Source organism: Punica granatum, chromosome 8, assembly GCF_007655135.1.
Source record: "Punica granatum isolate Tunisia-2019 chromosome 8, ASM765513v2, whole genome shotgun sequence".
Classification (NCBI taxonomy): Eukaryota; Viridiplantae; Streptophyta; class Magnoliopsida; order Myrtales; family Lythraceae; genus Punica; species Punica granatum.
In genome coordinates, this window is record NC_045134.1 from 25,381,005 (window position 1) to 25,392,653 (window position 11,649).

The 11,649-nt window shown below is 34.9% G+C and overlaps 1 protein-coding gene and 1 long non-coding RNA gene across 2 annotated transcripts; both read right to left on the minus strand.

Moving 5' to 3' along the window:
• Window positions 1-2,098: 2,098 nt before the first annotated feature.
• LOC116187328 (protein SAR DEFICIENT 1-like) lies at window positions 2,099-5,807 on the minus strand. The gene is made up of 6 exons (XM_031515984.1): window positions 5,562-5,807; window positions 5,300-5,375; window positions 4,581-5,199; window positions 3,642-3,802; window positions 3,390-3,539; window positions 2,099-2,565 (listed from the first exon to the last, which is right to left on the minus strand). Exons 1-6 carry the CDS (start codon window positions 5,681-5,683, stop codon window positions 2,482-2,484), a joined length of 1,212 nt encoding a protein of 403 aa, XP_031371844.1. The 5' UTR covers window positions 5,684-5,807; the 3' UTR covers window positions 2,099-2,481.
• A 1,349-nt stretch (window positions 5,808-7,156) lies between these two features.
• Window positions 7,157-8,503, minus strand: LOC116189331. Its single transcript, XR_004152378.1, has 2 exons — window positions 8,136-8,503; window positions 7,157-7,320 (listed from the first exon to the last, which is right to left on the minus strand). It is a non-coding gene; the product is annotated as an uncharacterized LOC116189331 (long non-coding RNA).
• Between the last annotated feature and the right edge of the window lie 3,146 nt (window positions 8,504-11,649).

Here is an 11,649-nt window from a genome sequence, read left to right on the forward strand (position 1 = left end):
GGATAAGGGAGTTGGAGGAGAAGTGATCACCAAATTATAATCCATAAATAAGTTCAATAATATTAACTTAAGGGCGGAATCTTTCACCCCAAATTAAAAGAAATTCTTCCATTATCGAACCAAAGGAGGGAAAAGGAAAAAAAAAACAGAATTTGGGTCAAGGAAAATTTACTTAGCTTCACCAATTGATACGGTCACCCGAAATGTCCACTTATAGGACTAGTCTACACATCCAATCGTATTTGCCATCAATGGTCAATTTTTTGCATTCGATTGACTACTCAATTATTAGACAAGAGCTTCTTTTGAAACGCACATGCACCCCACTTTAATGCTTCATTGATAACTAGTTAATAAGCACTTGTCGGTTTATTAAATTTGCTTTTTCTGTCCTCCTTTTGGATAGACTAGGATATATATATATATATATATACATATGAAATATTAGACAAACATAATGGCACTAACGTATATATTCAACACCGTGGAGCATGATATATACATAAGTGGTTAAAGTACAAAATTTGGCATTGGTACTATGTACCGATGCCAAAAGTCAATAACGATGGTATCACCATCCCATACAAGACCTTCTCCTTCTTTTCACTCTTTCACGTTAGGCGTTTTCATTCTCTCTCTCCACTTAAACACATTTACGATATCTCTTTCTTTATTTTTCCTCGTTTTCCATGATTCCCAATGAGATTGACATATATAGAAAGTATTCGACTGAATACAATCTTTTCCTGTGTATATATTAACATGCAAATAGTATAATATATTTTTCGAACAAAATAATTGGAGTCATTGTATAATTTATCTTATCATATGGCTTAATTTTATTAATAAAATACAAAATAATGCAAATATATATTAACATACACCTATAAAATTACAAATATACTGTACAACTATTTTTAGTGGATTTTCTATTTTTGCATGTATTGCAAGTTTACAAATTTGTAACTCATAAAATGAAAAATAATTTACGTAACATTGCACTTAAAAGAGTACATACAATTTTAAATTTGAAATTTACTTTAAATCCCACAGATCACGAACCGATACTTATTAAATGAAAGGGAGTTTAATGAAACTTGTAAAATTGACCCAAAATCTGAGTTCTTCAAAGATTCTGTGTTTTTGGACATAGAAACTATACAATCGTTTCCCGTTATGGTTTAGATCAGAAAAATATTGGTCAATGGTTGAAATACGTTTAACACGATTTTGGTACAACTTGTCCTTGGGAAAAAGATCAGATCTCACTCTATGTGATAAGACAAGATTATTGAAGAATTTTTTTTTTCATGTTTCCATCTGAATTATCCCCTCTTATATTACTCTTATCTATTAATGTTCGATCTCTTGGAATTGTGAGAGTAATGTCTCTCACAATTTTTATCTATCCAAAAAATTGGGAAGTTTCGTAAGTATAATATAAAATTAAGAATTTAAAAATATATAATAAGATTCACATGTATAATAAGTATGACCTTATTTGTATCTATACCTGTACTTATACTGTAATAAAGAGAGCATTTCATTCCTTTTTCTACTCTTGAAATTTAAATAAATATATGCGAAGAAATTACAATTTTAATCATTATAGGACTTCATTAACCAATTATGAAATAACAAATATGAAATTCTTTTTTGCCAATGTGCACCATGCTATTCGAAATCTCAATAGACCACGCGATTAATCTAGTTAGAGCAAAGTCGGTCCGCTAGGGGTTTACCTCTCTCAGCATAGATTTTCTCCATTTGCAAGACTCAAATACGAAACTTTACTCAAGTGAATCAAGTACCAAATAATTTGAATCAATTCACGTTAGTCCCTCTCTTTTTTCTTTTTTCGTTTCTCTCCATCTCTCCCTCTTTCCTCTCCAATATTCTCACATCTCTCCTCTCTCCTTCTTACACTATATTAAATTTTGAACACATTTTTCATCAATTATCAATTATAGTTTACTAAATATAGATTTGTCACAATGAATCGCTGAGTAATTTACCAAAAACTGTATGAAATATTAATCACGAACTGATGATATAATTAAATTTTAAGAAACATTTCATAAAATATCAGCACATAGCACCGGCAGTATCTATATAAATAGTATATTATATATATAAGTATTCCCATGGAAGCAATATACTATACAAGTAGAACATTGATTTCCACGTAATTTAAAGAGAGGAAAAGTGGCATATTTCTTCCCCGCAGGGTGACAACTTCGTAGACCCACTTATACAACATCTATATACCGAGGACTATATATAACACGTACGTACATATACGTGTTGTTGTATATGTATGTATATATATAATGTATTTCCCCGTAAATTAAATGACCCACAGACAGACTACATAGATGTATTATATATGGGTTCGACCATATATAATATATGTTGCCAACTTGCCAGTAGTGCGTCGAATCTTGACTTTGTACCAGAATAACTACTCGTGATTCATGAGCCTCAGTGTTCATATTGATATTCATCGATTTCTTTCACCTTGTCCCAGTTCAAGTAGGCAGTTTTCACCAATTCGTCAATGCACGCCTGTGTCAAAATTAGGAAAATTACTAATATTTAAACGGTGAAACGGGTGTGTAATCCCAATTTATATATAGTTTTGCCAAGTCATCTCTTACACACATGTATGGGAGATATAAAAAAAACCACATATATATATATATATATTTATATTTATTTATGCATATGATTTCACTACAAGAAAAAGGAGCTATGTTGACGCTAAGGACCTACGGAGACAAATTAAAACTGCAGTCGGTCATATGGCGATGCAATTGGCGAAGCAAAGAGAAGTGCACCGCTGATGGTGTCGTAAGTTCTGGACATGGCGCCAACCGCACAACAAAAGCGTCTCCAAGGATTATATCAATCCTTTGGGACGCGAAGTCTGTGTCTATTTAAATCTTAAATGACGCTTTAAATTGGCACCTCCTATAAGACATCGTTTATTAAGGAACAAATACTACTCATCAATGTCATACATGGTTTAAAGTGATATGGACATCACGCTGGGGACTTTATTCGATTATATATATATATATATATGAATAAGTTAGTTAGAAGGATTTTTAGCTAGACAATCGTGGATCAGTATCTAGTGTCAAGATTTAGCTAGTTAAAAGTTTTATTAACTAGCTTATTTTACTCTAAATATCGTCACTATCATCCATCATCATCACCTTTTTCTTCATCTCCTCCTCCTCTTTGTCGATTTTCATGCTATATCATCTTGATCTCATATAAAGCCAGATTGAAAATAGTAAAATAAAGACAAGTATGTTATTTAAACTTCAACTGCATGTGTATGTTACCATTATAACGAGGCTAGTCGATTCTGCATTGGCACATACCTGCCCATTAATGTGAGCGCTCACAACACGGCATATAGGATCCAAGATTACTGAATTACCGAACGCCTGGAAGATATAGCGCTTCTGCCCAACCTCACATGTCCCGGCGTGCTTCAAACTTGCCTTCCAATTTCTCTTGGAGCCCATCTTCTATAATAGTAAAAGCGATTGATCAATTTTTTTTTATCGTGATTTTGCATTATTATAACGATACATCAAAATGAAACAATACGATAATAGCAAATTGCCTACGCTTTGGAGAAGTTGAGGATAGACAACGGACATCTTCAAGAAGTCCCGCACGGTTTGGACACCAGCAGAGACCAAGTTTATGTGAAGAATTCCTCCTTTTCCGATTTTCTCAAGCCTCCACACTTCATCTTCTAATTTCGGTGGGTAATGCTTCTTGTAAGCTTTAGGGCGAGAAAAAATATTCGGTCATCGGAAACTCATTAATCGTCATAAATAATTTCAAAATATTAAATTATTTAATCAATACTACCCAAGATATATACATATATATATATTCGATAAGTTGCTTCCTGAAATAAATGACGACTTCTCTATGTCATGTGCACGTGTGTGTATATACTTCCATCAGTGGAGTTTTGTGTGTGCATTTATTGATATATATATATATATATACACACACACGTGTGTGTGTGATTTGTATACGTTACATATGTATGCAACACGACATACATATAAAATATTTGTGGACGAGGCTTCCTTAAACGAAAAGACAAAATTAGGGTTCCAATCAAATGATATGTTCTTTCCTAAACAATGCTCCAAAACAAATCCAACAAATGTCGAGGGGCCAATTTCAATTTGTGGATACCTAGATACAAATGTTATGCATGCGCCAGGTTAGACATGATCCTACTGAGGGGAATAATGCTCGTTTATTATTAAATGAAGACGACTAAGAACTATCATAATCATTGTTAAATGATTTCACAAGTAAGACATTACGTCCGAATAGATATATACAAAATCAAATAATATTAGATACTATATTTAAATAACTTGATAATTTAAATATACTTTGAGTCTTATAATTAATATCTTCTGAAGCCTTTTTTTTTTTTACAAGAAAATATCCGAGCATAAATCTGAAAACAATACACACACGTATATTCCCATATTTTTATGATTTGCAAGAAAATAGTATGATTTTGATGCACTTACATTCTCCACGATGGTCTCGAACGAGGAAGGCTTCAGTCACGGCTTCGCGGATTCTGATGGTGCCGCCATAGCTTCCCGGGATGACTCGAACACCCAGCCTGAACTTCCGGCTCCGGACCCAACTCGAATTGTCTGTGAGCTGGAGCTCACCAAAGGAGATCACCGCCAGGTCCCCACAGCTGCCATCACCCGGTCGGAGGGTGACAGCCAAGTCTCCAACTAGCAGCGGCCGCCTCCCCTCCCTTGCCTTGACGATACTGTTCTCAAACTCCTCCGCCGTCCACATACCATCACCATCTGGAAAATCTCCATCAAGGACCAGGATCTCGAGCTTCACCGGAAACGGGAGGGCGCTGAGTGGAATGGCGGTGGTGTTGACGGTCTGGTCAACTGTTGGGTTGGCAAGGAGGACTTGGACCGGGGAATCATCGTGAGAGATGATGCGGTTCATGGTGAAGATTGGCTGTTTGAGAGTTTTAGGGAAGACAAGGAGGAGAGGGATATTGACCGAAGGTGGCTCTGGTGCACGGGCGTGGACTTGGAGCGACGGAGACCAGCTCAGGTGGCGGCTGGCCGTGATGGTACTGAGGTCTAGCCTGCGCTTCACCTCTTCACCCACCTGATGATCCTCATACAGGAAATCGAACTAGTTGGTATGAGTTAATAGCACGAAGACAGAAGTATAATTTTAGAGTTTATTGCTATTGAAAGGTATATACCACTTTTCGGATCACGGGCTCCATGGCTGAGCAAAGCTTCTCCAGCTGATTTTGCTTCCAAGCTTCGAAGACGTCACTGCCAAGACAGGAAACTGATCGAAAAGGGGGTTTTCCTTTCTTCGAAAAGTTTGAACCGTATTGAACGCAAGCAAAAGCAATGAATCCAAGAAATTAATAATAAAGGAGCTAGGAAGATGCTGTAATAAGATCGGGGATTACTCATCGATAATATATGCAGATAAGTGTGACCATGAGCACTTACGAAACGAATCTAGTGGTGGGTCGGAGACGTTTCTCGGTTGGTGGTGGTGTATGATAATCAAGACCGTGGCCGGAGCCGGAGAAGGATCCAGAGAGAGCGGGGCGTTTGGCAGCGCTGGCCATTATAATTGGACTAAAGGGATGAGAGATCTATAATGGTGAATTAGGGTTTCTGGGGGGCTATATACACACACATTCATTTATGAGGAGAAGAAACTGGGAAAGAGGAAAGGGGGCAATTTGGGGTATTAGAAGCTTCATGGAAATAGCTAAAGAGAAACATCATCGAAAGATCCTTTCCCCCACTGATATCTTCCATGGCGATTACATCGAGCTAAGAGTGCATATATGGCTTGAATTTTATTGTGTTGAGATACTTCTTAATATTTTTATCGATGTTAAAGTATCGAGCTAATATTTTTATCTCTCAATTGGCAGATCTGGTTCGAACTAGATTAGATAGGATCATTTGACTTTTGAATACTATGATTCATACATGTTCGGACCACGAAATTCAAGTCCAAACCACGAGTGACTCACGTGCATTTCATCGGTGAAAAGACTTAATCCATAGCTCACGTTTAGTCTCGAACACCTGCACGAGGGGAGATCGAGGGTGGTGCTCGATTTCCTTCTCTAACACTCAAGTCAGTGTAAGTCATGAATATGGGAGGAAAATAATGAATCGTTGATCAACCTTAAAAACATGTAAAGTGCATGTATTTATAGAGAGTTTAGAGATAGATTGTGTTACCACCATAACGAGATATTCAATATATTCTTGTATCTTATATCACGATATATTAGAAAGTGTATCTTATCATTGTAAAAAATCCCTTATAATAACTCTTACTGACAAGTCCTCGCGAGTGGATCTCGATAGAAGGATTCGACATGTCCTGTGAATGACCGGATTGGATCTCGTTAGGCCTCGCTGTGGTCACTGGGCTTTTCTGACCGCATCGACTCGGAGCCCAAAATCGTGTCCCCAACAATAAATAAAGGGCTATCAGCTTCGTGTCAACTGACTAATGATATTGGTGGGACGATGAGAGATATTGCAACGAGACATAGAGGACAGAGCAGGTATTAGTCTTCAAATAATGTATGATGTGGGAGGATGGGCTGGAATTTTTTCCTTACTAAGATTCTTTTTGAAAACCGAGCCAAGTAGATTTCTCCTTCAATTTCAAAGCCACTCACTTGCTTTCTTATTTAGGTCAGCCAACATGATTTCAAAATGTTTTATTGCGTCGATTGACGTTATCTCGAACCTTATCTCCAGAAATCGGTCACAAACCTAGCTAATAACATGCATAGTTATTTGTTTGTTCACACATAAAAAAATATATATATATATACGTTCGATATGCATGCGTAGCATTGTGCATTATATTATATTAATTAGCGTTCCATCTAGATGGGAATGTGATAAAGAATTCCTTGTGTTTTCATTTCATTTTTTTTTCTTTTATTATAAAGAAATGTCCATAGTTATAACCAGTGTTACCAGAATCGGACCGGATATCGAACCGACCGAGGTATGGGCTCATGGGTGTATGGATTCAACCAAAATTCGATAGGTCGGACCGCATATTTAATTATAAAATAAATATATTATTATTATTTTAAGAAAATAATATAGAAAATTAGAATCGGTTTGTTTCCTCAAGAGTTCCTTTTGCTTCTTCTTTAGCCGTTTCTTTTCCTTCCTCCTTTCTGAATCAGTCATGTTTTTTTTCCCTTCTGGAGCTTTAATGCTGCACCAGAACCAAAAGAACAAGTTCAGAATCAGAATAGGCATGTCCACAAACCAAGAACCAACTGCTGCTCACAGGAGTAAAGATCAGAATTCAAATGCATTAAATTTGTCACGGTGGGATGATGATTATTCCCCTTGGACTAGGACGATAGAATCATGAAAATGCTAGAGTGTAAGGCAGTCAAGCACAGACATGGCACGTGGATAATAGGTTTAAAACTTCGAACAGATGATTATATAAGACCTTATTATGTAACAGCTCTTTCATGGTTTAGGCTTTAGCTGATAAGGCAGAATACAATAAATGAAGCAGCAGCTAATTTGACACACACAAAATATTTCACTCATTTTTTTTATGCTTGATAGTCTAGTTGACGCCTAAAACGCCAGAACAGAACTACCAATTCTTCATTCAAAGGAACAAACTTCACGGACAGAGAATCCTAAAAAGTTATAGAGAGAGAATTCTACGCGGTTCGAAGCAATCAACATTTCAAATAAAATAAATTCATCAATTACCTCAACCAGCAGGGCAACAGCTAATTTGACTCCCATAGGGAATATTTCACTCATTTTTTTCATGCTTAACAACAGTCTAGACTCTAGTAGACGCCTAAAACTCCAGAAGGCCCAGAACTACCAAATTACCAATTCTTCGTTCAAAAGGAACGAACTTCACAGATAGAAAATCTGCTAGGCGCGAATTGCTGCAGGTGATACTGAAATAGGAGGAGGAGGATGCAGAATCGCGGATTAACCTAACTTGACAAAGAGAAGTCGAGAAGAGACAGAAGGAGAAAATGAAGCTCGAACCTGTTGCAATCTTGCGTTACTCGAAGAAGAAGAGGAAGCTCGGCCTCGAACTGAAGTCACTGATGAGTCGAATCAATCGATGACTGAACTTAATTGGAGTGAAGAGTGAAGAAAAGAGTGAAGAGGACTAGCCGACTAGGGTTTCAGACTTCAGTTTTCGATTTTGAATCTTTGATTTAATTGTGCTCTGCTGAGTCTGCTCATTTTCGGATTTCGGCTTTGGGCTCGGGGGATCTGAATTTCCTTTAAAAATCTTGAACCCATCAACCGGCCGATTCAAATGGATTTGTCTAAAAACCGACCAATTTTTGGGTTCACCGATTTTTTTATGCATTTTCGATTTTTAAGGTAATTGGATAAGACATAGGTCCGATTTTCGGTCCGATCAGTCGAACTGTCCGGTCCGATCTGAGTTTGAAACACTGGTTATAACTTAATGTAAAGTTAAATAAAGGGACATAAAATTTCATTGACGATGATTATACTCAACTCTTTATGATTCCATGTCGGCAACTTGTATTGCTATGTATACCAAACCCTCTTCCAAGAGTTCCATCTATTCATAGATTGGTCAAAGTAGTCGGATATTATTTCCATCACTGTTTTGTCTTTTTCTATCATTTAATAATAATTTCCCACTCATATTTTTCTAATTATTTTTATAATCAAATTTTTAATAATAAATTTTATATCTACTTTTATATCTACATATACATATCAATTTTTTAATAATAAATTTTTTATCTACTTTCACATTATATATACATACATATATATTCTCACACATTAATATATTTGTCAATACTTATAATCATTGTACAAATTAAAATTGAATTGGATTATTATTAAACTCAGAAAAACAGACGCAAGCTAATATTGCCAGCAATAAATACCAAGTATTTTCGAAAACTTTCTAATGATAAATAGGGCAATTTAGAATTTACTTAAGCTGGCCTATGGGTCAGTGGCATTCGCAGGCTAGCTAGTGTAGGAATTCGGCACTGTAAGTGAAAATTATTTGTTAATCATTAATTTTGATTTTTCTTTCCTCGTTGATAATCTTTTCTTCTCTTGATGGAGCAATACAGAGAGAAGAGTAAAGGCTAAAAAAAAGGATAAATAACCTAAAAAAGCACATACTATTAAATGCACAACGTTTCAAATTATTCCATAATCTAGCACGCCGTCACCTTCCATTCATTCTCCGCCGTAAATTGCTTACATAGCCGTTAAATTTGATTAATTGACTGTTAATTGCCACGTGTAACCATATCATTGGCCGTTAATGAAAAATGCACAGGGTTGAAGGGAAAAAGAAAACCAATGATATGATTACACGTGGCAATTAACGGTCAATTAGTCAAATTTAACGGCTACGTAAGCAATTTCACGGCAGAGAATGGACGAAAGGTGACGGCGTGCTAGATTAGGGAACGATTTGAAACGTTGTGCATTTTTAGAAAATTTTTAAAGTACGTGTTAGATTATGAGATTTTTACATAATACGTGTTTTTTAGGTTATTTATCCTTAAAAAATGGTAATGACTGGGTAATCGGAAAATGAAGATAAGGATTGGAAACTTTGCCCAATAGTTTTTCAAATTTCCTCCAGAATTTCTATATTGTTGATGCATATATATAATGATAGAAAAATTCGAATGCTCATCTTAAGTATATCTCTTAGATCTTATGACTTCTTTTTAATATATACTTTAATGTGTCTAATGAGCTGCGATGTGTCATTATCATATTAAGTGCCGTTCATCAATTGATTAGAATGGTCACTCAATATAAAATTTAGGAAAAAGAACAAAAATCGCCCTTTTGGTTTGAACTTGAGACAAATTGGACCATTTGATTTTTTTAGAGACACATAAAAAAAATTAACAGTTTGAGAGTAATAATGAAAAAAATAAAAGTTTGAGGATCAAAAGTGATAAAAATTAACAGTAATATCCGTTATGTCTCATGAAGTAAACCACAGTGTATCATTTATCCCTAGAAAAATCATACGGTGCAATTTATCTCAAATTCAAACCACAATGGGAATTTTTGTAATTTTTTTAAAAATCTATCCCCTTATCGTGGCATAATTTGAAGTTTTATTGTCTCAAGTTTTATATATTATATATAGCCGATATCAATGTAATCAAATTTTCAAATGCCGATTATTGTTTTTCAGGCACTGTCTACAAGCTTAAACTTTAAGTCAATATTGACTCTTCTGTGAATGATTATATATTGCGTGCGTGTGATCGCGCTTGCGTGTCTGTACGTTCTTACATGGGCGATAAATCAGATTGCCGCAAAAGTCTTCATCTAAATAATAGAAGAAGAAGAATTTCACCAAAAGAAAAAAAAAAAGAGTAAAAGAAAAAAGAAGGTGAACATTGATTTTTTTAATAATATAGAATATTCAGATGAGGAGGTATACATGAAACTTTTGATATTTTTAATTTAATTACGTGATTTGATATATGTAAGTTAGCTATTAATTTGTTTCATGTATAATTTAATTATTTTCGATGTTAGATCCGATAAAGGAAACTAATGGAAATCCACCGCCAAATTAATCAATCACAAGATATAGAATCAACGACAAAGGTCAACATGGAAGCTCAAATTTTTCTCCGAGCACATACACGTACACGTACATGTACATATACACATTTATATTTGACAATATTAATGCTGAAAGATGTGATTGATTGATTGATTGAATTTTTTTTCCACTCCAACTCCTTTTCCTGCAGATTCGGTAAAGTACGAAACCCCTATCAAAAATTTGGGCAGACACCATTGGACTTACCCGATATATCAACGCTCTTTAACTAATTAGATCTCCTTAATTTAATCATCATAGCTCGAGTCAATTAATTCCAAATTATTAAAAAGAAAAATTCATTATTTTAGTTGCAATTTAGAGGGAATGTCGTCATCGCGACAATCATAATTCTTTGTCCTATGGAAAAGTTGTCTTTATTTGTTTGGCCATAATCGATTGGGCATATCCTCGTAGCTATTACTGGACAGTATTTCTTGTGGGAGTAAACAAAAATAATATGTAACAACAAATTATCTTTACAGGTCGATCTCGTGCTTTACGCGGCAAAGACGCGATATACATGATAAAAGTGCGAAGTTAGTCATCAATTTTAATAGTGTGTTTGGTTTTAAAATTGAGTTGAGTTGAGTTTTGATTTTAATTGGTTTGTAACGATTGTGATGTTAAATTATGAGAAAACGTATGAAAAAATAATAAATAGTTGAAAAAAGTAATGATTGTATTGTTGAATTGTGAAAAAAATAAAGAATAGTTTAGAGAATTTATTATTAAAATTGAATTAAATAGTTAAAAAATTAAAGAAAAATAAAATAATAATAATTGTGTTATTGACTTTTGTTGTATAGTGAGTAGGGTTAAAGTTAGAGTTAAAATTTTAAAATCAGATTGCGAAATCAAACCCACCGAGCATTTGATAAAGTTATGACATGTTCGAATTATTTAATTTCC